This window comes from Diplotaxodon limnothrissa, linkage group LG1 (assembly GCF_057381915.1).
Source record: "Diplotaxodon limnothrissa isolate DT_005_m linkage group LG1, D_limnothrissa_male_GT1.1, whole genome shotgun sequence".
Lineage (NCBI taxonomy): Eukaryota > Metazoa > Chordata > Actinopteri > Cichliformes > Cichlidae > Diplotaxodon > Diplotaxodon limnothrissa.
Window position 1 is genome coordinate 11667332 of NC_140596.1, and position 27336 is coordinate 11694667.

Here is a 27336-nt window from a genome sequence, read left to right on the forward strand (position 1 = left end):
CGCTGTGTGATTTCTACGCTTTATGCAGAGAGCTGCTTTTGCATGAACTCAACCTTTTTTTTTTCTTTTTTTTTTATTTCAGTGCAGACTCGCTTCCCACTTTCTGCAAATAGCAACAGCAAACTGTCACTGCCATTCACTGAATAATAGTTGTAGGAGGCCCTGCCTTTCAATTTATTCATGCCCAATTTTGCTTTCTGACTATTGTTGATGGCAGATTTCAGTGAGAATAGCCTGCTTTTGACAGTGCTCTGTACCTGATATCGCAGGACTTGTGCTATCTGCACCCATCTTATGCCGGTATTAACTATTGCATTGCCTTGTTATTTTACATATGGCCTCTGACTGAGATGCTTCTAGCTGTTGTACAAGAAATGCATTTGGTATTTTAGACAAAGCACATTCTTTTAATATTGTACAACAGTGTTTTGATAACTTGGCTCACCACAAGTTACTACATTGTTAGTCTGTTTTTTTGCTGTTTATTTTCTAAATTTATTATTATATTTTAATTATTATTTCTATATTACTGTAAATTTGCCAAACCCACTAAGTGAGGGACTTGCTCAGCCTATGGATACTTTCTCATTTGAACACATAGAAAACAAGATTCTAGTCTTCAGCTTGATAGGTGATGCTAGTTGTGCCCTTTGGCCATCAAACTGATGTCACTGGTCACAGTTTTATTCCTGTATTAACACAGATGCTAAAAGTGTAAATGTGAGGCTACTTCTTCCATATTTCTTCCATATTCCGTGCTTTACAAGAAATATCCACTTCAGGCCTGATAAAATATGTTGCCTTTGTGTTTGCCAGTGAACCTACAGTCATAACTTTATAGCTTTCATCTATAAAGTTTTATGTCAGAGACCTAGCATTAACAATGAGTCTTTCTCATGTTTTTTAGAGATCAGGTCTGGCGGGAGAGGTCCTAAGGACGGACCCGTGAGGCAGCTGCCCTTGTACGACACACCATACGAGCCAGCTGAGAACGGTGGCGACTCAGACCCTGACCGATTGCGCTGCCCCAGAGAAAGCAGACTGCCCCAGGATGATGAGCGACCCCCTGAGGAGTACGACCAGCCCTGGGAGTGGAAGAAGGAGAGGATTTCCAAAGCCTTTGCAGGTAGGACTGACTGACCGAATTGTTATGACCACTGAAGGAGAATATAAACCTCACTGTAACTTACGGCACAGAGAGAAGTAAGTGAAATAAATCTTGAAAGTACTGCAAAGAAGACTTTTGAACAAGAGATGCATAATGCACTTTTACTCTGAAAACATTATTTCTACCTTTTTAGTAAGTATCTTTAAAAAGGGGGAAAAAACAAACAGAATTTCATTTCGATCTGTTTCGCAGTCTTTGTTCTAATGTCAAATGCTCAGAGACTGAATCTAACGGCTCAACTGTCAAGCTTTTAACACAACGTAATCTGAACCTGTTTCTCTTTACTAACCCAGACGTCTGTTTTTCCAGCACTAACAAATTTGATTATGGCTTCTGTCAGGTTATGAGGCTCCCGTTGCTGCTGCTGCTGCTGCCTTTACCTTTCTGTTTAAGCTTTTTTCCCCCCTCTCCTCTGCACCTGCTACTTTCATTTTGCAGGTGTCCAGAACACTGTTTACTGTTTTCATCCAGCTCCTGCCTGTTTAAACTAAGTTGATACCTACGCTGCTCAGGGAGGCATGATTGGTTGCGCAGGTGCATGTAGGTCCAGGTAGTCACTGTGGTTTTAAGAGCTTCAGCATGGCTAAAACAGCCATAACATCAAACAGGGCTGTTCCTGGAAAGATATGCCGCCAGAATATAAATATGCACCCCAAATTTAAAAAAAAAAAAAAAGTATTTTATCCTTTTTTTCAAGAAAATCAGCAGTCCTTGACTATTTTCAATCGCCCCATTTTTCTCTTCATATATATATTTTTTTGTTCTTTTTCATCCTTGAACAGCTCTGCTTTGTTATGACTGCATTAGCTACGAGGGCTCTGTAAATGGCACTGGATCAGATCCCTACGGCAGAAAGGACTCCAAATCCCTCACAGGTACCAATGGAGGCGGGACTGGGGATTGTCTCCTTTTTTTTTCTTTTTCTTTTTTTCTTCTTTTTTTTTTTGTATGATGTTTTTAGAGCTTTTTGAAACTGATGCCTGAACCTCTGGGTTGCACTCTACTTTCTGGAAATGCTGTTTAAAATTACAAGCTTGTTTTACAGTTTATTAGCGATGTCACGATTTGATTAACATTTGAATCCTAAGTGCTGTTTTCTCCAAATGAACCCAGCGGTCACCTACTGAAAAACGCCTTGGAAAATGTTGCTAATTAGAATGACATTATCAGTATGCTACTTGCACAATCCCCCAGAGCTTGAAGTGGACTAAAAAAAAAAGGCAAAGGCATGGTAGAAGTACTTCAGATTAGTCTTTCAGCAGGCGCACAATTTTAGCAAGTGCAGTAGCACTGCTTAAAAGAAGAGGCAATGGGGTGAAGGGTGCAGGGGTGGAAGTGAAGCAAACTGTGTTTACTCGTCCACCCTTTGCAGTGTTAATTATTCTTTTTCCATGACAAGAATAGTGCGGTTTGGCTTTCTGTGGAAATGATCATTATACAAACTGAAAATATGGCAAAGTGGTCTCTGATGCACAGCAAAATAAAAACAACACGCATGCATTATTAAAACCACGCATGGCCTCAAGGCTCATTTTGGTGTATAGTTGAGGGGGGAACAAGTGGCAAAGCTTGTAATTTGGTTTTTCGACATGCAAAAGTAATTGCGCGGTATAGCACCGTAAATCAAAACTCACTGTGATGCAAAGTACAAAAATAATTCACATTTTTGTAATTAAATTTCTTTATAGTTAAATTTTTTCTACAAATGTCTCTATTTTATGTGTCCTTTATTTTTCCCTTTGTGCTCTGAAATCACAGATGAAGTGCACTGCAATAAAGTAAAACGGTTACAATACAGAAGATGAAAGAGGCATGAATCCCTTGTGGTGTTGTGCTGTTAATGGGTTGTTTCAACGGACTTCACACAGGAAGGGAATTATTCCATAAATATCATTTACATGCACAGCTACGTTTTAATATCCAACAATAAAGCATGTAATTAATGCCACATCTCCAACCCACTTTCATCACAATTGTTGAATCTAATTTGAATGTAATGCCTCGAAGAGCCGGTCAGAGCTAGTGACTATTTCAAAACGGATCCATCCCAAATCGCTGGAATAGCGCACTTTTCTATTTGTGTAGATTATTTGTAATGTTATTAATGATGGAGAAGGTCTGCTCCCTCATTTTTAAGTACGTGTAAAGTCTTATGTGGCATTGCAAAGGAAACAAACTCATGAATCTCATTTGCTGGAGAATAGTCTCATAAGAGTATTTGGTGCATACCTGCAGGTAATGAGAGTACTGGTATGTACCAATCAATGGTGCTTACAGATAGCATAAGTTCTTGAAATAAATGAGAAAATTATCTTTGTCCACTGAGAGGTTTTGGGCTAGTTTTGAAGATTTCCACAGATAGATAGCATTCAGCTAGATGTATCTGACTGTGGCAGGAGTTGTGATTTAAGGGATTCATTGGCTCATGTTAGGCAGAGTGTAGTGAGACTCTGTAGGCAAATGTATAAAATAAATTTGTCAGTGTGTTCATTTGTCATCCTTCCATGTTTCCACTTAATTTCTGTTTCCTGTTTACTTCTGTGTACCCTCGGCCCCGAGGTTTTCATAGGAGTCGCGTTCTTTTGCCTGTGCTAGTGATTAGTTAAATAAGGGATGCTGCATTCTTAATCACTTTCCTTCTCTCCCTCATTATTTTTCTGTCAAGCAGCACTCAGGAGAGTTTGTTTAAGACACTATTTACCAACACATCCCTCTTTCAACTCCCCCCTCTTACAGAGAGTGTCCCTCTTTTGATGATGATTAATTCAATTTCCAGTGCATGTCAAAGTATATTGGTTTGGAATTGAAGAGATAAGTCTTTAAGTTGTCTTTCAAGGAAAGCTGCAGTGTAAAAAGTACTTTGATTTATTACTGGATTGTGTTCTGTTTTATGCTTAAGTCAAGCCGAAATAATTCCCCAACATTTGAACAACAGAAAAGGGAAGAAAGGAAAAAAGAAGAAAGACATCTCTAGGACAAGCCTTGTCAGCATGGGCTTGTTGCTTTCGCAGGTGTCAGTGCAGACCAGCCTTGGATCCTGACATCAAGTTTCATACCTTTCAAGCTTGAAGTTTGTGTGCTTGCACCCATGTCTCTGATCTTTGCAACAAGCTTACCTGCGACTTCAGGACATTATACATTGCTTCAATGTTTAAGTCATGTGAGTCAAATGCTTAGCAGTTATCCCCATTTAATCTCTTCTGGCACGGTTTTAAGAGTTAGGTTAGGGCCCAGCTACTCTTGTCTTTTCCCAGAGATGCTTTATTGCACCGCTGTCGATTATATTTTGGATCCATTCGTTTTCTCATTGCCAGGAAATCTGTGGCATAAATGAGTCACAGATCCAATACGGAATTGTCCTACACCCTTAGTCGAGACAGGGTTACTCGGGCGGTCCTGTAATTTTAGATCATGAACTTTCTGTGCGTTAGAGCTTGAGAAGCCTAAACGCCTTTTTTTGTAATTTACCAAACCTAGTTGTAGTTGAAGTGATTGTTCGATTTTCAGAACCACTAACCATTTTGCAGAAAAGTCGATGTTTTGACAGAAAAAAACAAAGGTCCAAATTAAAAACTAAACATACATGAACATGTAAAACAAAAACCTTGGCTTAATTTTTATCATAAGCTTTAAAAATATTACCCAAACCACCAATTTAAAGAAGTAACTATATTTTCCAAGCTTTCCATTGTAAATTTCTATCAGATTTTGTAGGACTAAATCTGATTTAAGTTTGTTTTATGCAGAATATGACAACATTTTTATTTGTTTTATATATAGATTTGTAATTGTTTGACTGTTCATGTTCAGATCTCCCTGATTTCCATTGTGGTGATGCTGCCATGCCTCCAGATGTCAGCAGTTAAGTAAATACGTTATCAGGCTGCGGTAAGTTGTGATTCCAGCCTTTCTGTGCTCAGATAGCCTGTTTTTTAAAATAGGACTAATTATAGCTCAGTGGGCTTTTTAGGTTTCCAGAGGGCACTTCTCCTCAGCAACATTTCTATAGTTGCTGAAGCACTTTACGCCTGTGTAATATAAATGATTAATGATATTGTTCACCATTTAGATTTAGAAGCGGTTTTCTGAACCCATCAAAACCTTCACAGTTCATATTCCCACAATTATGTGGGAAATGAAAATGTCGCCAAACAAAGTATTAGCACATAATGAAAAAAGATGAACAACCTTGCTAAATTGTGCAGGAGGTGTTTCAAAAATAAAGGAAAAAAAACAATTAAATAAGTACCAAGTGCCGCCTACGCCCTCCCACAGTGGTATAACACGGTAATGCAATCTGTATAAAAGACTATTTGTCTTCATTAATGCTGGGGAGGCAAAGTAGAGTAATGCTCCTTGCTGCAGCCCCCTTTTCCTCAGCTGTCCCTATCACAGCCTGCCTGCACGCCTGTTCACAACACTTGGTCTGGTGTTATTATTCACTGTTGAACTATCTCCTGACAGGTATGCAATGGAATGTAAATCCTCTGCCTTGTTAGGGGGTTGGGAGGCTGTGTACTTGCGGTTTAGTTAATCACTCATCCTCACTGTCCCTCTCCACCCCAGCGCCACACCATACTCGGCTGCCGAACACAGGTACTCGACACAACCTCTATCCTTACTCCCTGGATGCTGAGTAAGTGATGGATGATTCTGGAGGTGAAGTGTGACCAAGATGCATTAGAATTTGACCATATATGAAGCGTTAGTATATGAGGCCCGTGTAGGGTTTGTCCATATGTCTATCACCCTGTACATTTTGGCTCTGCATATAGTATCCTCCCACTCACAGCCAGACGTGGACACGTCGCCATTGGAAATCCGAGTGCTGTCTCAGCAGGAGTGGGACTAAGAGCCACTGTTACCTAATCTCCTTGCCCTGTTACCTGCTACTAACTCCTTTCACTTGACTCCTGGCCTGCAGGGTACCGTGCATTTAACACTGAAGATCAGAGGCAGTGTAGTCGCTTAGCCCCTCAGGTCTTGGGAAACTTTATGGGTTTTTTTAATGAATCTTCATGGACTTAACGACCTAGAAATCTGAGATCTGATTCTAATGTTCTAAAATAAATAATTGATTCAGTTACAGTCCTACCGTGGTGTCTTGCAACAGGGTTAAAGCCAGCTGTTTTGTGGGTGTCGGGGTTCAGTTTCTCTGTGCTTGGCTGATCCGATATCCCCCACCGCTGCCTGTCACTCTGCAGCGCTGTCTCGTCCTACTGGCCTCTGCTGCAACACCCTGCTGATAACCTTCCTGTCAGCCCTCTTTCATGAGCCTCAAATGTGTCCCACCGTTCTCTACGGAGCGCTGCTGCCATGGGTCTTATCTTCACTCACACACATTGGCCACACACAACAGCACTGTAAACCTCCCGCTATAAGTGTAGAAGCAGCGTTTTGCCAGAAAGCCCCCATGGAAGCTCCTGCTGGCCAGCTGTCAGTAACCCATCTTTCCCTTCTCTCTATATGGAAGAGCATGGAAAAAGGCCTTGCTGTCATCTCTTAACCATCACCCATTTTCTGTGTCACTTTCATTTTTAATACAAACGCAGGTCCTTTCAAAAGAAAGCCGGACTATGTAATGTGATGGATACAGTATACCGGAAAAATTATGAAGTGGCATTTCAGTTCCCATCTGTAATGATTTGAGTGCAGATGGAACAAACACGTCTTCGGAAGAGGCTGTTTTTGTATTTCGAGCTCTTCCGCTCATAATGTGCGGCATAAACATCACAATACTCCAGCTTGTTTTGAATATGCATGCAATTAGCCAGCCAAATTAAGCAGAACTAAATTAAACGGCATTGGTGGAAAACAAGCATAGCTGGTGATTTATGGTGCTGCACTGTTTACAGTGATGAAGTGCCATGGGCTAATGAAAAGCCCGGGTAAACAAATACCTGGCTTTGAGAGGAAAAAAAAAAAAGAACGGCTCCTGGAAGAACAAAGGAAAGGAAAGCGCATACCCCTATCCATTATTTTTTATTCTTTTTATTTACTACACTGTCAACACAAAACAAAGTACATATCCAATGGGAGGAGTACAATGGGAGGGACATGAGTGATGGGTTTTCTTTTCAAATTTTTAACATGGCCACTTTTGAGCGACAGCTGCTTCGCAAGTTCCAGACAGGCAATAACCTGCTTTTTGTGTCAACAGGAGGAGGTGTGTACTAATATTGAATGAGGATTATCCAGGTGAGGAAGGTTAGACGACAAAAAAGATCGGATGTATTCACATGAACGTTCAGAATTATTAATTGGGCTCTGCATTATTTCTCTTTTCATTTAGAAAGGTGCTGTGCAAATATGACTCAGATTATTAACACATATAACTAACCTAACCTACAAAATGCACAGTATTTATGTCATACTGAGCATGATTTACATTTTCTACTTGATATGCGTGTGCGGTCTCTAATGCAGTTAACCTGTACACAGAGTACAATTTACCACCCACAGACCTGATAATGGGTCTAAATCTACATTAGCTGTAAACAGGTATGTATTGATAGAGGGCAGTGTGATAGAGCCAGTGTGGGCAGTGTGATCTGTGAAAATGTGGGCTGCAGTGTGCTAAGCCTTCAGGTCCATGTGTAAATCACCTGAACTGCTGTTGTCACCTCGGTGCTGAATATGAATTTGTCCCTGCAGTGTAAAGATGCACTCATCTGTGCAGCAGCGTGGCATCTAAAGTCAGTGACAACCTTAGGAGTAACAATACCTTAAAATGCTTCACAAGGTGAGGCACCCAGGTTTAAAAAAACGCACACAAACACACCCAAAACCCTGACTATTGAATCAGTTTTCCTTAATTTTCACAGTGCTAAATGCTATTATTCAGCTGTGCAACCAAGCGAGTCTGAACCACGCTCGCTGAAATCATCTCCTCGTCCCCACACTGAGGCTGCAGAGTGGAGGCAGCCTTCTGCTCCCCCAAACAATTACACGCTAATCTGCAATGTGAAATGAGTATTAGGCTTTTAATCTCATAGGAAGAGAGTCCCCTACTTCACCCCAAAGTAGAGGAAGTTATATTATCTAGCAGAGTTTTTGACCTTCTGTATCCACTCCTCTAGCCTACACCTCTCCCATCAGGACAGACAGCAAGCAGCTCCTCCTTCCAGCCACCTTTCTCTAGATTAGCCCCCTGACACCCCAGGCCCGGCTATTTAATTGCTTGTCGGATTGAATATTCTCCAGTCTCCCCTTCATCTAGCTTGCTGATATTGCTTCTCATTAACATGTCCTGTACCACCACCATGGTTCAATTCCTTTCAGGGAGGAAGACAGGTTCATAACATTATGTTCATCCTCCTACTAAAAACTAGTCTGTGCACCAGCGTTAATAGTATATCTGATTTGCATCAACCCATATATTTGCCTGTTGTTTGTCCATGTTTGAACAATTCTGCCACTCCCTTTATTGGACAGATGACCGAATATTTGCTGTATATCAGTCACAATGAGGGTTTCGGATGTTTGGGGTTTGTTCTGAGAGCCTTTCTTGCCATTGTTGTTCCGTACTTTAAACTTAACGTACTCATCGAATGCATTTGGTTTTGATAAAGGAGATAAGAGAATGAAGGATGACATGTATTTAATAGGATGACGTGTTTTGTTTTTTGGTTTTGTTTTTAACTTATAAGACCTTAAAAGAAACCGTTAATAGTTATGTGCCAAAAGTAGCTGCACATTAAAATTCTTTTCTTTTACAGTACTTTCGTAACTGGAATAAAATCTCCAGCACCATGGACAGTGACCTTAGAATTTGCTCAATCGCTGTGGCTTTGATGGCACAAAGATGTCTTTTGAGACCTCTGCAAAATCTAAGCAAAAATAACACAACCACCCGAGGAACATGCAGTCGTTCACCAAAGCTATTACCCATGGATTGCATTTATTTATTAGCCTTGGCTCGATCACTGGCTTTCTCTTGTATGAAGAAAAACATTCCCCTTTCTGTCTCATTCATTAATTATCCTTGGCTGGTTAAAAAGTGGCCCTGTGCTGGAAACAGATGTGCTGCTGCATGAGTGCTCAATTATCCTGGTAAAGCCCCAACTGCATGAGGCATACATTATTTAAGGGGCAAAGCCAGGGTAGCGTCCATTGCCTTCATGGATTACTCTTAGGTACTTTTTAGCTACAGATATTGTCTACACTCTGACTTGGCTTAATATAGAGGCCTGGGGTCTTTGTCATCAAACACAGCACCAACTGTTACAGTAGAGTGTATGCAGCTGTGCTGTTTTCACTGATCATCTAGTTTGGCTTAAGGCAGGTTTATATTTTATAGTTTGCTCATTAAAAGTACAGTATTATTACTTGGGCCTGAATGTTATTTAAGGATATTATGCACTGTATCATGCATTAGAGCTTGAACAATTCGGCCTTAAGAACTTCTTGTTGCATCTATCTAGTGTATCTCTCCCAAGGTGAGACTGTAGTTATTGGCTGAATCTGAGTGTATTATTGAATTTGATAATTGAAAACTTTCACATTCCTTTTGTTACCTTCAGGGCCTCTCAGCAATCTGAGTATCCAGCTCTGCATCAGAGTGGAAGCGGATATAAAATCCAGCCCTACTTTTAGAACTAACGTTCCTTCCTTTCCAGTCCTCTTGTATTCCTTCCTTTTCTAGCCCACAGCTGCTGCTGAATTTTGGATCACAGTATAAACCAACTCTCCTGCTCTTATCCACAGTATTTTTCACTTACCCCTTTTACCTTTTGTCTTTTTCTTCTGTTTTCTGTCATTACTTCCCTTTCCTAACTCACTTCCTTTCTTTATTATTCTTGTTGCTATCGTTTCCTTGCCTCCATCTCTCCTCTGGTGACACTTGCAGTAGAGATTAAAGTGATCAAGGACCTACCATGGCCCCCTCCTGTCGGCCAGCTCAACACCAGCCCTCCCCCAGTGGAGGAGCTTGAGTCTCCTTCCCAGACAGCTCAGCCCTCGCCAGGACAGACGAGCTGTGACCAGCACCACCATGGTGGGTGTTGGTGTTCATTGTCCAGCATCCTTTCCATCAGTTACCCTGGCACCCCAGTCCATCTTCCTATTCCCTGTTGGCATGTTTGTCCGTCCATTTTTTCATCCGTCCATCCGTCCATCCATCCATCCATCCATCCATCCATCCGTCTTTAATTAATGAAGGCATGGTGTTTTACATGGCATACAGCTCAGTATTTTAGTTCTACTGAACATTTAAAAAACATTACTAGCCAAGCATATGCAGCTACCAAAACATAGGTAGGGTTAGTCTGCTACTGCAATGTATGATTATGTTTGTCCCAAATTTTCTGGTCACTGAAGACGTACTGAAAGAGTTACCATATGTGAGAAGTACTGAAAAATCTGACTATAGGTATTAGCTCTGTAATGACTGCTCTTTTCCATCTGGAATACATGTGGCAGAAAATCACCAACTCTTTTGCAGGTTTTAGGCTGAAGCCTCATTAGTTTTAATTGTGCCGAACTGCCTTCTGCATGCGTAATTGCCATTCGCTGTGACCCCCATTTCCTCTTGTCAACATACTCGTAACCATCCCAGATGTCCCTCTGGTCTGCTGTTCTCTACAAGTGGCTCACACGAATTAGGAAATCAAACTCATTGGAGACGAATTCAGTTCTTGACTTATTGCCATATTTACCTTTTTCATTGCATGCAGTGGATAAGTAATTGACCTATTTTTAACTGAGAGAGCCATTAGTTTATTTTTGTAGCTCTCTCACACACTTGCCCTCTGTCTGCTGTCATTATCCAGAGAAAAGAAGGACATGTAGCAGAACTAATTTCAGGAATGGGATTTCCCCTGACAGAGTGGAAAGACTTAGTGAGGCCATGTAAGAGGACACCAATGTGTGTTGTAGGCGAGGACAGGGCGAGGAGTTGATTTATGCCCGTAAATCCATGAGAAAGGTTCTGGTTCCTTTGGTGAAGTGAGTGGGTTTAAGATCGGCATCCAGCTGTAAAGTGATCCCCTCTCTGTCTCAGCCGGTATGGCCCTAGTCTACATCTTTAGGGGTCAAAGGTCCAAGTGGTAGACTTGGGGAGGGGGCTTGATGGCCTCCACAACCCTTGTGAATACAGTTGCAATGTACTCTCTTGACCTCAGCATATAGGCAGACATTCAGTCACACATCAAGACATTAGTCATCTGTTACATGAGTCAGCCAGACTAGAAAGCTGGATAGGGTCATTTGTTTAGTCCTTAGATATATAACATCATTACCAAAATTCAAATGCAGATCAGCAGAACAAATAATACATCTACACCTTACGCCCAGACACTTTTTTCTGGATGTGATACAGAGATTCCTATCTTTTTAATTTTTTTAACATGAATTAATTATATGTACTTTGAAGCATTTATCTTACCTCATTTTTCTTTTAATCTAAGAAACCAAAGTAATTAAAAAGTATCCAGTTTTAATTTTAAATGAATTCCCCAGCTGACACTTGGTAGGGTCACTCCTTTGTCTTGGAAAACCTAATTTGGAATTTCCTTTTGAAATTTATTTAAAAGAAGAGAGCGTATTCCTAGATGGTTGACTCATCAGAGATAAAGCTTATAGCTTCAAACGGCCACAGTGGGGCTCTAAAATATAGTATTATAAAAGCCATGCAGCAATTATTTTAGTTCCTGGTGCATATAATTAATATCGGCGTAAAAGTTTAACCCTATTTTTAGCGTGCACTGCATTCTAATAAGCTGGAAACCTGTTAATCATTTCACAAGTCCTAGCTGGAAAACTTAATTTTCACCTCACAATGCAGCAGCCGATGAAACACTTTGCCCCTCAGACTAGTCATCCTTTGTAATAGGAGTATCATTAGTAAATGAGAATTAATTAGCCTGCTTAATTAGAGAAATCTGTGCACAGGGGGAAGAGGAGACAGTAGTAGTAGTTGTGCTGAGTCTTCAGTGACAGATGTCACTACACTTTTGTGGTTTTTATTTTTTGATTCCCTTCGTTTTTATTTTGATTACTGTGACTTCTACTTTGGAGTGTTTTTTATGTTGTTAGACAGTGACATTATTATGTACTGTGCTGACCTGTGCCTTGCTCTGCAGCACTATATTACATAGCAGTGCTTTATCTCGTGGTTTGTAATCGTGGAATGTCCTTTTGCCATTTCTTTTTAATCTGTGCCTTAGCCAATCAGCTCGCTCTGTCATGCACTCTTTCCCCATCCTCTTATGTGTGTGGGGTGTGTGTGTGCGTGTTATTTACTTTTCTTTTTTTTATATAGTTGTCTCTAAAGGAAGCTGTGTGTCTGAAGGGGACAGGTCTTTCAGCCATCTGTCACCATCTGACTGACAGTTCAATCTGATACACAAATTCCATTTGCAGTGCTTTACAAGCAACAATTCTGATAACATACACAGTTGCCCATGTGCCTTTATGTGTTTATTTCAAGAGAAGTGTGTTACCGTGTGTGTGTGTGTGCGTGCGTGTGGAGGTTTTCACCCTCTCGTCCCTCTTAAGCTTCCTCATACGGCTTTTGTTCCCCCGTGGGCCAATCCTCTAGTCAATCTCCTGTCGTCCATGTTTTGAACTGTGTGCTCTGGAGAATGAGAGAGGGGAATTGGTTTGCCTCACTCCCACTGATTTTCTGCCTTAAAACATAACTCTACATCAGTTTCGGAATGGTGATGGTGAGGCGCCCAGCTAACAAAGCAGACATGAGTCCATTCACTCTTGAGCAAATAAAAATGATGGCTTTTGTTTAGTTTGGGGGGCTCTTTCTTCAGGGTAATACTCTCCTTGTAGAGCACTGCACTCTGCCTGCAGTGAAGCCTCCACTTTGACAAGAAAGGTTGACGGGGTGAGCTACACTAAGAATAGCCACTCAACCCACCCTTTCTTGGTAGCGGAGAGGGGGGAGAAAACAGTTTAATCACGATCAAATAAATCACTGATTGTTGTGTCTGGGTAAGAGGAGGGAAATGTGAAGAGCTGAGGTCAGGCACATGGGTGAGTGGATTGTAGATACAATATGGACTATGTAGGGAAAAGCCAAGATTGCATCCTGTATCCTTAACGATGTCTGATACCTTTTCCAGCCTCTTATGGTTGCGTCACTAATCAGTGAAGAGATGATAATATTATGTTCACAGTCAATTCTCAATATGGAAGTGCAAGTAGACTGTTTAAGGGTTTTGTTGTAGTAGTAGGTGTAATTGGCGACAGTCTGCCCTGCAGTGGGACCATCAGAGATAACAGATCAAAACACCCCTTTTTTCCTGTGGAGACATTCCTCCACAGTCCATTTTCCCCTATCTGTTTCTACCACTGAGTGGCAAGAGAGCTCGGGGAAAAAGTCAGAGTTAGAATGATGAGGCAAGAGTGATAGAAGAGAAGGCAAAGGGCAGAAGAAGGTTGGACACATGCAAACAGAGAGAAATCGAAAGCAAAGGACAGGGAGCAATTGGCTCCATCTTCATGTTGTGATCTGTCAGCATTGACAGGAGCTGAATGGAACAAACATGCATCTTCCATGTCCCCTTGGTCAGTTTCCATGGAAACGCCATTTCTCACCTTTACACATATACAATATATTCATCTGACTTGGATCAAATTCCCAGTATTCAGCATGTAATTTAAATGGACTCTATGATATAAAATAATGCAGACACAACACGGGATCATAATGTGAATTACTATATTAGGAGCGACAGACCTCAAGGACATGGATCAGCAACTTGTATTCTTCCAAGGGTGAGACCTAGAATTTACCCAGCTGTCATGCAACAGTACAATTTTGCTGTCATTTTACCAGCCCGCTGTCGGCCTTTAATGAACAAATGTGCAGAGGCAAAGATAACAGCCGGAATGATTTGAAATAATCATTTCCACGAGTTTATGTTTGGGGAATCGCATCATTGAGCCAAAGGCCAACGAGTTCAACCGCAAGTAGAGTGTGGAGGTTAAGGGGAGCCCCTAGTGGTCAGACCTGAAACAGCTGTAATCTGTCAAAAAAAAGCACTGCTTGCGATGACATCATGGTATGTCATAGAAAGTATTCGAAAAAGAAAAGATATTCCTAAAGGACTACAACTGCACTACTGTAAAAATACTTCATTACAAGCTTTTCTTCCGATATCCTGAGTTAATAAGCAGTAGTTCACTGTTAATGGAAGTGGCACTTCTTTTAATTACTATAATTAAAATACTTGTTTTAATTGCTGGTAATTAAACATTGAATAACTTTACACATGACAGCAACCACTAACCAGCTTTTTTTGAATGGTAACACTCTTTATCATTTAATTGCATTTTATAAGCTGATCATGTGGGGGTTTTTTTTGGTTTTTTTTAAATGAAATATCTTGAAAAAGAGCAGGCTCTATAGAAACACATGTATCAGTTGTAGCTGAAATGTCATAGAGGTGAGCAATAAAGTGGCACAACATCTAAATACTCAAGTAAACTACTTGTAGTAAGTAGTGTTGAATTGATTTAAACTGTCAGCCCTTCCACTCAGTGTGATACAGAGGCACTTGGCAAGCTCACAATCTGTAAAGTGTAATGCTATCCTCTGACTGGAATGCAGAGTCTAGACAGATGTAGACGTGTTGTTAAGATCACACTGCCTGTCTCTGTGTATAGTGTCTGCCATGTTCTGCCTGGTAATTAAACACTAGATGCAAGGATGGCCATTAGTGACAGAGAGCAGCAAAGATTGATGTTGCCTAGTAGATGCGAGTTTCATACGACATTAACCACTTCCATCAAAAAAACAAAAACGGCTATCTGTTGGTCTTGAGCCATATAGAAGCAGGCGACAATAACCAGGAAAAGCTTGTCATACGGTTGATGTAGGAAGCCGCCCCTCTGTTATTGCTTGAGAAGCGTGTCAGTAGCTTTAAATAGTTTTTTTTTTGTTTTGTTTTGTTTTGGGTTTTTTTTTGGGGGGGGGGGGGATTTCAGAAGCTTTAGATGTTATGGCATGAAGCACAGTGATGGATTACTGAGGAAAAATGTCTCAGCTGCCTGTGACGCATGATAATTACTCTTACATCCACTGTCCAGCCTTTTATTCCTTTAGCTTGTGCAACTCTTTCCCACAAGTGTAAATTCACATTTAATTTGTCCTTGAGAGCATTATCTTCTGTTTGCTGATTGGCTGTGAAGTTGCCCCGTGACCCCTGGCATTTCATGTGTGCGCATAGGTCACTTTAAGCCCCCAAACACCATCAAACACTTCCCTGTGAGGCTGCCAAGAGAGCTTGTCATGTCCACAGTTGACCGTGAGAGTTTGAAAAGCTAGTTCAATGTTTAACTTGCAGAACCTGGGTGTTGGAGTTGGGCGTGCACTTAAGTGTGTGCACATTTGCGTGTACTTAAAGAGTGAAAATGCTCAGCCATACAGTAGTATATATGGGATTATTTACAGGCGCATGAGCTTGTTTTGGAGGAAGGTTGCGTGTGTGTGTATTTTTCCTAACTGGAATGTGTACACGGGCAAGCTAGATTGATTTATGTCTCTTTCATCATGTGTACATGTCCTTCAGTAGGATGAGTTAAACAGAGCGGCTCTGTGTGTGCGCGTGTGTGAAAGTTGGTAAAAGCACAGCGTGGATTTTGGTTCTCACACTTTGCAGTAGTCGAGTTTAATTGATACATGTGACACCGTGGATGTTGTAACTTGTAAACACAATTTGTTTTTCCAAGTGACCTTAATCTGAAGTGTAGCTCAATGGTGTTTACAGGTGTTTGTCTTTATTAAGAGCCATTTTGAACCATCAAATCTGTCCAGAATGAAATCTTTTCAGCTGTATTTTCTCTTATTACAGTCCAGTTTGATGGTGTGGAGAAGTCTCGAATGTCGCCCACCAAGGAGGGGAAAACTCGGCCGCTGCAGCGACATTCCAGTGGCTGTCTGGTCAACACCAAAATGACTTCACTGGACCACTGCAGCTCCTCTCTCGGGGAACGTATCGATCCCACAATGCCGCTGGAAAGCCAGTTGTGAGTCAAATCTTGGTTTTTCTTTAGCAGCTTTGACTCTTTCTTACTTAACATTCCTTTGTTCCTCCTCCTTTCTCATCCTCGTTTCCTGTCGTTTGCTGTAGCTGGTACCATGGAGCCATCAGCCGAACAGATGCAGAGTCTCTGCTTAGGCTCTGTAAGGAGGCCAGCTATCTTGTGAGAAACAGCGAGACCAGCAAGAACGACTACTCCCTCTCTCTCAAGTAAGAACTCTGCTCTCGTCTCCTAAATGACCATCCACAAACAGTATAATCAGATGCACAGTTTCGGTTGGCAGCCTTGGTGAAAATGTGATTCCAAATACTCGGGGCCGTTTTGCCTGTTGTGACAACTTGTGTCAGTGATTTGTACACGGAACACACACTCACGAAACAGTGTGACCTATCATAGTAGCTACACTTACTTAGTGGCAGAGTACACACAGTGGACTAGTGTAACATCATTCCCTGTCAAGGTGCGGACATACCTGCTGACTCTTCCGTTTCTGTATGGTAATAGCTTTCACCCTTCAGACCTCTATCCCCCACCTGCTGTACACCTTGCCCGTGGCTCGTCCTCCACCTCCGCTCAGTAACCCCTCTGACAGAATCTGCTCCTCGAATTGCTGATGTACCCGCAACTTGGCTAATGGTGCACTTTCATCGTTGACCTCCTGATCCCCGCCGCGTCCAGCAGAGGGTTCGAAAAAAAGCTACTCTGAAATGTTACGTGTAGCCTGACAGTTGGAAGAGGTTACTTTAGCCTGAAGTCCTACAGTGCAGTCCCATCGCTTTGATAGGAATGTGGAGTTTTGCTGGATTTGTTTTGACGATCGTTGCTACCAGGTGTCACGGCTACGGCGTCGGAAACATAATCAGAAATATGAAACGGCCTGAAAGTCTTCCAAAACCAACAGTGTTTAACCGGCTTCGATATCTGTTACCAAATAGTCTTGTCAAACTGACTTTATATATGCTCCATTAACCATTGCAGGCAAGGTTCAGTCCCATGACATTTAGAAAAATCTCTGCAACTATGTGGGAGCCATCAGATGAAATAAAACTGTAGTATGTAGAGACACATTGATTAGCCTTTGTTCTTTGACTGGAGTCAGCCTGCTGGAGGCTTATATAACTTGGAAGACAAAGATAATAATTCTGCTTGCTGCTGCTCCAATTCTCTTGACAGTACCGTAGTCGACTGCCTGTGTAACTCCCTGTCTCATTGGCTGATCATCTGTATGACTGCTTCTTGTTCTGCCTTGCTGACTGAAAAGAAGACGCACTGTTAGGATGCTGACTTAGTACACTGGCTTTTGGATGACTGCAAACAGCAGGAGAAAAATATTTGTCTGAATATGTAACAATTGTCCCAAATGTTGTCATTTTGAATTAAATGCATGCTTAAAGCTAAGCACTATAAAAAGACAAACAGACATGTTAACAGTTAATGCACAGATGTTTTATCGCATAGTCATTGTAGAAGACTGGCACACAAAACAGTCTAATATGAAGTTACTGGGAAAGTAAAACCAAAATAATTTTCCTTGGAGTTAGGAATATGTAATAATGTCAGTTTAAGCAACAAAAATAACTTGTTTAGCACTCAAAAGACACATATTGATGTGTGTAAAGTGCAAACCTGAATATGTGATCTAGAAAAGTAAAAAGTCTGCTTTTTTTTTTTTTTTTAACAAAATGGTAAAGATAACAAGTGAATATTTTTGCTGCGGGATGATGATATGCAGAGTAATGATGAAGACAGCGAGTTTGACGAAAGCCTCTCTAATAAGCAAAAGCCCCATTTTGAAATATGAAAATGTAGTGTATAATTTGTGCCAGGCTTGAGAGTATTAATCCATCCATCTCTCTCGCATGTTTAAAAAGAGACTGGCCGTCTAATGCCATTGGGGTTACCTCCAGTAATGAAATAGCTGATTGTTAGATTATCTGAGTGAGGGAGAAGGGAGGCGGGGGAGTGAGGAAGGCCTGGAGCCATGAAACTTATTTAGCTTTTTTTTTTCTATACTGAACACAGCCAGGCCACGATAAGAGCAATGGTCAGTAAAGTTATATTTAGTGACGAGAGGTTAAAACATGTTTTAACCTTCTAGTTCGGTAATGGTCTCATTCCACTAATCCACATTTAAAGGATGTTCAGATGGACCTTTATAATAATGGCCTGTACTATCAGAGAACAGTTTGGAAAGTGTTTTCGTGAGGTCGGATCCTTCTGCTCCCCTGTTACTGCGCTTTTCTGATGGTTACTCTTTTAAGAGATAAAACGTTGACTGGCTTCTGTGACACATTTAATAGCTGTTTGTCAGTCTGAAAACAAGGAGAGGACAAAGGCCATGCCGATGAGGTCATTAGTGTTGATGCAGAATTATTTACTCGTCTCGACTTAGTGAGAACTATAGAATAAAGTGTCTCGAGCACTTTAGGAATACCTTTTCACTGTCTGTTAGAGCGTTTCGCTCCAGGGCCTACTTTCAAGGTTTTTTGGAATCTTAAGTAGAATGAGGTTTAATGTTGCCTGGGAATAGCTGTGGTCTGCCAATAGCACTGGAAATCAGTGGTTTCCCCCTGTTATTCCACACCCTGTTGCGGGAGCTCACTTTAACCATATGAGATCTTAAAGTTGTAAGCAACCAAACATCTTAGGAGTTTAACCTTCTTATTTTTGTATTGATAGACTTAAATAACAGCAGATTGTTCATAATTTCTGTGTAACTGTGTGTCAGCACATTTGGGTTATAGAATCTTGTGCTCTTGATGTAAACCAGCTGAAACCTAGAAAACGATCGTCATGCTCATTTGTGGAAATGGCATGTCCCTACAAATATGAGTTCAGCCTCCTCACTCAAGCCCGTCTCCCCTGCTGCCACAGAAAATGAGTGGAAACCCAAGGTGAAGATCCGACATGTCTGAGGTTACTGAAAAATGTATGAGGCCGCGAGGTGCCACATATGTGTATTGCATTATTGATAAAGACAGACGTCACTGAGACCTCCTGCCTCAAGAGTCCTCTGGCCTTACGGAAAGCATTTTTGTCTGCTTTTCCCTCCTAAACCCCTTTTTATGTTCACCTGTCCCCACCTGCTCCTCTTCTTTACTCTCAGTGGAGAGAACCTTTTTTTTTGGTATTTGAGTTGTATTAAAGCCTTCACAGGGCTTTCAAAGCACAGTGTCATTTCATTTTTCACGTCACGAGAGAGCTCTGCAGAGCCTGTTTCCACTGGTTGAGGAGGGGAAATGTATCCCAAAGACTGTTTGATGCCAGTGGGGTAAATGGGGTAAGTTAGCAACTTACTGGTGTGTTCTATCGCTGGAACACCTCCAAAGACACTATTTTTGAACATTTTTAGATGCAAAATGTCAGCTTCATATTATGACACATAATAGACGAATGACTGCATGGAGCACAAAAATTAGCCTGACCTTTCTCAGCCGAAGAACAAAACTATGCCAAGAGTTGTTTGTATGTTTAGTTGTCTGCCACTTCACCCACTTACCTTAGCGTCGATAACGTACAGAATGGTATCATCCCAGGGAGGTTTAGTGTATGCTAATATAAAATCATGAGTACATACGACATCCGATGCCCAGAAAGGCTTAAAAAGGTCAGCCCTTTTGCTATGGTTCACTATCTTGTTGGCATATGACTTTGCTTTTTCTGCTGCCTTAGATTCATAACACAGAGAGTATCAATCATGAAGCCATCCAATATATGGAAGGAGAAGATAAGCTGTGATTGCTGTCAGGCTGTTCCTGCTCTGAGTGGTACTCGGTTTAAATCAAAGTCATAAACCTCAATAAACAAGACAGCACACCTCCCCAGTCAGATTAATCCTGATTAGACAAATATAAGTTCACGAACGCAGTGTTATGATAACACCACAAAGGCCTGTCTTTTCAAAAATAGCCCCGTATTCATTTTATCAGCAACACTGCCGTGTTGCTCTGTTGTCCTGGTTTCTGTCTCTGCAGGACTGTAACATAATAAGCAGCTTTGAGCACCAAATGGAAAATCAGCTGGGAATCTAAAAATGATGCTATTGATGTGTTTGCCTTTTTAAGTGTGCCTCTGTGTAACCTAACACCGTTCTCCCAGCGCTCCATGTGAAGATTCATCAAATGCACTTTGCAGGAAAGATTTTTTTTTTTTTTTTTTTTTTTTTTGTAAATGAGCTCTGAAAGCACCATTTGCAGAATCATAGCATTTTAGAGACCCGTGGCAACGGAGATTTGGAAATCTGCACAATAATGGAGAGGTGGCACTCGTGTGTATTTCAGTTTAATGGCTTAGAAATCCTGCAGCTTTTTGTTTCAGTTCTTACACATAAAAAGCTCCGAACTAGCTTTGAAATATTTTGGATATTTATAGTAATAATCTCAATCATGCTAACCCCAAAACACGCACTTCTTTATCTGTTAAAATAAAGAAAAATCTGTGCTTTATTCCTGATCAGTGTCCCTAAATTGAACCTGTGTGTGTATATGTATATATGTATGTATATGTGTATATGTATTTTGTTGTTGGTTTTTTTGTTTTTCCTTTCATCTTATTGCTATCTTTGTTCTGGGTTTTCTCTGTGCATCAGAGAGAGAACATATCCACCGGCATCATACATGCAATTAGGAGATAAGTAAAGAACGGCCTGATGCTTCAGGTGCCTAAAGCCAAGTTGTCACTCCTGTTCATCAAAGATAATGGGCATAACTACAAAAATATGCATATATTTACTGTGGAAAAACATCAATTTATTTGCTGTAGTTGCTTCATGTGGCAGCCTCATCAACAGCCTTGACAGCCCACTGCTCCTGTCTGTTGTGGTTAGTGCATTTTCACAGTTTTCACAAGAGCCCTGCTCGGTATAAACTTTGAAGCACAGAATGGAATAGTGTAGATTATACTGACTGGCCTCATAAGTAAATACCTTTACAGCTGTTATCCTTAGGTTAGTGAAAAATAGGAGTTTTATTACTACATGTGGTTAACATATTATCCCCTCTTACCTTTTGCACGAGAGTTTATTTTCCAAAAAATAAATGTTAGGCAGGTGCTGGTGCACTTTATTTTTGAGGACAGGTTATAATGTCAATGAACTGTGCCTAAAGCAATCATAACCTGCTGGAGGTATTAGCTGCTGATTGAAAAAGCTGTTATGCTAATTTAGTCTGTAAAGTCAAATTACTAAAAGAGAATATTTACAAAACATGCTACAGTGAACATTAGTTTTGTGTCACTTACTCGCTAAAGCTTACTGTTGCATCTCTTCCCAAGTGGAAAAAAAAAAAAGTAATTTTCTATTTTAAAGCAGAAGATTACTGGCAAGCTTTTAAAATGTATTGATCGAAGGCTCCTTGGAACACGCGGGGAGCTTTTAATTTGCTGTGCATTTATTGCTGCAGCTTGAGTGATTTATCCTGGGGGTTCATTAGCCTCATCCTTATGCACTGCATGTGAAACCCAGCACCTTAAGCAACCTGCCTTTTAGTCCCCTCCCCTGACACCTCCAAAGTTATCAGAGGTAATCCAGCTTTCAGAGCGCTGTCACATACTGTGGGGAACAACTACTGGAGAAGTAAATGAGGGGAAGCTGACAAAAGAGGATATCTGTTGGGACTCCCATAGATTGATGCTTTTGACATACTTGTTGTCTCTTGTTAGTGTTTTTTAAGGCATGCTTGTGGTGTGACTCCAGGAATGGCAATATCAGTCTGCTCGCTAATCGGTCAATACGTTGCTTTGATCCATACTGATATCTCCCAACTACAGTATTTAGAACCTCTACAAATTGGCTCGACTGTTTTCGACGGTTTTGAGTGAAATGTCTTTACGTCAGCTGAATGAACTGTCATCAAATTCCTTTTTGGGTGAAAGGACAGAGCCTGAAGCAAGGAAAGGCCTCTTTGCTCCTGAAATATAGGAAGTGGGGACAAAACAAATTATTTTTTTCAAAGATTTTTTTGTGTCAGAGCATGATAAAAATAATCTGGTTTTGTCTTGTAAAGATCAGAATTTTGTTTTGAGCTTTTTCTGTCTTCCTCTGTCTCCAGGAGTAGCCAGGGCTTCATGCACATGAAGCTGTCACGGACCAAGGAGAACAAGTACATCCTGGGCCAGAACAGCTGCCCTTTCGACAGCGTGCCTGAGATCATCCATTTCTACTCCAGCCGCAAGCTGCCCATCAAAGGTGCTGAACATATGTCCCTGCTCTACCCTGTAGCCATCAGGACACTATAGTGCTCCAGGTCTCTTGCAGGCATCTACTTTGCAGTACTTTGGGCCAACCTGTGGCTCGCTGTTTCCTGTCCCTCTGGAAAGAGCCCACTAGGCTCACGGGAAGATGAACAGTGGCATCCTAAACTGCTGATCTTGACTCACCTCACTGGCCAACAGATTCCAGACCTGTTTGAAGGCCCTCTGCTTACTATCTCATACATACAGACTCAGATTTGCAGAAGTTTTTTATTATTTTATTTTATGTTATGTTATGTTATTTTATTTATGATAGACATCTGCTTAGTAGATCAGACTGACTATCTACAGAACATCATTTCACTGACTGTTGAGCTGATTACCCATAGCACTTAAGACGTAAAGAAAAAGAAAGGTACAACTTAACGTTTGTCACTGGGATTTGCCTTTTAGCATAAACTGTTGTACCCTGTGAGTACACAAAATGACGATTATATTTGAAATGTTTGTTTGAGTGTCTCATTCGGTTAGGCTCTGTTGCTACTGTAATCATATTGCAAAGGGGATTTGAAGATTATAAGACCTCTGTAAGGGAAGCAACATTTATGATGCATGTCGAACGATATTGTCCACGTGTGCCTCATACAGTGGCCGGGATATTAAATAAACTGGCTGTGTATGAATGGAGCGTCCCCAGCTGCGTGGAAACAACAAGCCTGTGAGCTGTGCAGACTGATCTCTCTATCTTGTCATAGTGCATGTTGTCTGCTATCCATCATTGAGTGGGTGTATCACACCAGTGACAATGTAAGTACCGTGGTGTTGAGACAGGCAGGAGAGCATGATGGATGGGTCAACCCATCTGACACAGTACATTTGGCTGAGGCTAAAGACCAGAGCCTGTCCAAATGGACCAAATTATCCCCACTACCCCTGCTTAGAATGGCTTTGCATCGGGAGAATGAAATATGCTTGTATTGTCTACCTCAGAAAATCAATTTCATTCGCCCATGTGCAGATCAATAGGTACAATGGGATTGCAGACATTGATCTGCTCTCTCTTCGACATTCCCAATTCCCTTAAAGAATGCATCATTAGTTTTAGGAATATGCTTTTTTTTTTTTTTTATACAATTAATCTGAGATTTGTTTAATGAAAACACAAGCAGTTTTTTGTTTTTTCAGATCAGCAACTGTATGTATAGTGACTATTATAATACTGTGCAACGTAAGAAATGTTTGGTTAATGCCTTATAAAATGCATGGGTCAAATCAGTCCGCTTAGATCAGTCGATTTCTAATTCTGCTTTTAACAATTGTTCTGTGACTGTAATTTATTCTGGGGTGATTATTACTGATGTGTTACTCCTTTGTGATTGGCCCGTTCCCCCCCACCCCTACCCTCATCGTTCTGTGCCAACGTGATCGTGTTTTATGGGACTACTCCAGCCTCTTTTGCTGTGGTGCTTCAGCATTTTTGTTGTTTCCAGTTCTGCTAAGTGCAAGTTTGCCTCGGTGGCCTCACTCTGGGACACAAGTCACCGCGTCTCCTGTCCGACAGGATTGTCAAACCTCGTGTGAGAGACGATTGCGTACCCGTCCGCACACACATCGATTACAGTCCAGCGTGTCCAAACCGGATAATCACCTACCTTCAACCTGTCATGCTTCCACTTTTCATTAAAATCTCCAGATGTCTATACTAGGTGTAAGCGTGAGTATGCATGTGTCCAACAGGTCTGTGTGTGCAGTATTTGTATGCACATGAGAATGTGTGCACACACTCAGAATTGCAGTCGTTTTCTTCTTATTATTATTTTTTTAACCCCGCTGGCCCCTGGTGACAGGTACAGCTCAAACCTCTTAGATTGTCACCTCTACCCCCCCACCTATGGCTGACTTTTTTCTTTTTTTTTTTATTTGTTTGTTGTTGTTTTTACCCCCTTTCTTCCTGTATTCTTTCATTAAGCTGATTGGATTTTAACAACTCAAAGTAATGACATGCTTGCTTCTAATGTTACTGGCAAATTATAAGCCGAAGAAGCCGGTTTTCCAACAGTAGTCGCACCGCAAAGTGATTTTAATAAGGCTGCCTGATGCATGTGTGACCAAACTTCTTCTTCATTGGTGAACTTTAACACTTTTTATGAGCTGAAAAACCCATTGGTTTAATGAGCAATTAGAAAAAAAAGTTGGGGGGGGGGGAGAGGCTTTAGTCCTACCTAAAAGTTACAGACACTAAGAGTTAGAAACTGACTTATGTGAGCATGACCACTCTGTATAAAGCCAAATTAACTTTTGGCTTTAATACTATCTCTGCTGTGTGCTATGCAACTATAAACTACAGTCATTGAAGGGAAAATGTCAGGTGTGTGCCTCCTACAAATGTTAATGACAAATGTGATGGTACAAGATGTCTGCCAGGAAGAAATTTAATCACTAGAGTGGCATTAGTAAAAAATAAACTGCAGAATGTGGTATGTATTTAGAGGTATATTTTGCTGGTGCATTAAGTGAAGAGACAGGTGCTGTTATCGCATGAGGGTGTCTCATCATGGCACTGCAGCTTTATCGAGGAATAGTGCATTGTTGAAGTGGACCTATGTGCTTCTCGAGAGAAGATATCCAAATAGGAAATGCAAATTTAAAATTAACCGTGTGTGTGTTGAATTCTTTATGTTGCGAATGTTCACTACTTAAGAGATCAAATGTTGAAAGTAGCTCTTTATTAAGTTACTGCTGCTGATGAGTGTTACCCTACTATAGGAAAGATCCTGCGTATGATGGCAGCACTGTCTAGAGAGAGGCCTTAGCTTTGGAGAGTAAGAAGATGGAAAGATGTAGAAGAAGAATAAAGGAGACAGAGGAGAGGGTGTTCTTGAAAAAAGGGTGATGCAGTCAGCAGACGCTCTCTTTACGTTTGTGTATCTATTTATGAGAACCTGAAAGAACCCTTCTCCTCCCTCGGAAGTGTCTTAAAGCTTGTGTGTGTTGGTGTACGTACACACACAATGTGCATGCTTGAAGCAGTGTTTGTTGAATGAGTGAGTGTGTGTGCGCGCGCATGTGTGTGCACTGGTGTAAGCAGCCATCAGCCACAGACTTGCCCTGAGACTTGACTGTGGTAAAGTGGAAACTTTGAGTTTTCTTTGTGTACATTTTCGTGCCATGTATGTATGCACTACTTCAACATATCTCTGTACAGTCCCTCATGGCCAAATGTATATATTGAATGTATTGTATGGGGACATAGAGGCATCAAGGTTCAAAATAAATACAAAATAAATACATTTCAAAAATAAAGTTGGGTTTGATTTGACAGTCCCTGTTTTACACTGACTCAGATCAATAAAGCAAACTCGTAATTATTTGGTAAAAGAAGCGGGGGAAAAAGACCCTTTTCAGAATCTCAGCCATGACCAGTTACCATGGTGAGGCCCTTCAATAAACAGTGAAGAGCGACCATTGTTTGAGTCAAGGACAGAATGCTGAAGCTATTATCAAGCCAGTACTGCAAACCCTTGTTGTTCTTTATTGATCCACTTTGTTGCAGTCTCGTAATATATTTTTCACTCTGTTCTTCATTCCAGTACAATTATCTTGACTTGCCTTTGAAGTTTAATTGGCAGCGTTTCCTACATTTAGTTTCCCGGTTCCCTTTAATCACATCTTTCGGCCTTTATTGTACATCAGAATTATATGTAAGGTGTACTCATCCATCCTAGATTTTACAGAGTGTGAATAATACATGATTTTTTTTTAGCATTTGGAAAAAACCTCAAGTGACAGATTGAGCAGCCATTTCTTGGCCAACTGTTAATTTTCCCTGGTGATGGTTTTATTCATAGGTCTGTAAAGGTTTCTGAAACAACTGCTAGAAAGAAGAAAAAAAATCAGTGCCGTTAATTTGTTTAATGTGACAAGTTTTTTGTTTGTTTGTTTTTTAACTTTTCTAAAAAATTTACTTCCTGTAAATGGATAAAAGCTGCACTGTTTTCTGTTAGTTCTTTACTTTTCAACCAGACAGTTCACCATGGCACTATCATATACTGAGTCCAGCTGTTGAAGGTAATTGGAACGGTGAACTATGCAAAAGCCACAACTTTAGGTTAGTTTAAATCAAATTGTTCTGTGTATTTTCTTTTTTTTTTCAGCAATTTCTTAGCAGAACTATAAAATAAAAAATGACAGTGAACATTGTCGGTTTACATTTTCCTTCATTTTCTCATACCCAACACAAATTAATCTGACTTACAACCTCGGTCAAAAAGAGACAATTAAAACAGAACTTTGCATTTTCAGTTTTTTTAACCACTTACGCAGCTTAGGTTCATGAAGGGAACTGGAGCTTATCCCAGCTGCCACAGAGAGAGATGGGGAAAACCCTCAACAGGTTGCCAGTCCATCACAGAGCTAACACAGAGAGACAGACAATCTCACACTCTCACATCCACGCCTAAAGCCAATTTAGAATCACCAGTTAAACTGAAATGCATGTCTTTGGATTGTTGGAGAAAGCTTTGTACCCTCAGAAACTCCCCTCAGTAGTTTTTCTAGAATATTTACCCTTCTCTTTGCTTCAATTCTGTTCTCCTTAAGAGAAGCTCCGTGAAGGGTTAAAGCACCCTGGATGAAATGCATCAAAGAACCTTTTGTGGGCAAAAAGTGTGCCACAAAAGAAGGCTAACGAATAAAAGCATGGCTTGAAAGCAATGAATGGGCCACAAGGGGATAAAATGGCCTCGTGTCTATCAGAAGCTCATTTCATATTCTGCTCAGTCACGATGGGCAGAAAGCAATCTCAGGTAACAGACCTTATGTTAATAACATGTGAGTTGCCTCCTTTCAGAAAAACAAAAGTGCATGGAAGCCATTATACCAGCCCTATCCCATCCTCCTGCAACAGCACGTCAGAGGATTTCATCTAGAGAATAGTGTTGGTAATGTTCTGCTTGTCTGTGAAGCTGCTTGATTAGACAAGC

The 27336-nt window shown here is 40.9% G+C and overlaps 1 protein-coding gene across 3 annotated transcripts in view; it reads left to right on the top strand.

The window, feature by feature from the left end:
* Positions 1–25605, top strand: part of shf (Src homology 2 domain containing F) — a 98715-nt gene extending 73110 nt beyond the window's left edge. Inside the window, exons 3-8 of one of the 3 annotated variants that reach the window (XM_085365285.1) lie at positions 908–1126; positions 1951–2043; positions 10017–10163; positions 15976–16150; positions 16255–16374; positions 22213–25605. In XM_085365285.1, coding sequence (XP_085221411.1) covers positions 908–1126; positions 1951–2043; positions 10017–10163; positions 15976–16150; positions 16255–16374; positions 22213–22399 — 941 coding nt within the window. In that variant the 3' untranslated portion in view covers positions 22400–25605. The remainder of the gene's footprint in view (positions 1–907; positions 1127–1950; positions 2044–10016; positions 10164–15975; positions 16151–16254; positions 16375–22212) is intronic. The other 2 variants (XM_085365137.1, XM_085365211.1) reach the window with 2 other exon arrangements.
* Positions 25606–27336: the final 1731 nt, after the last annotated feature.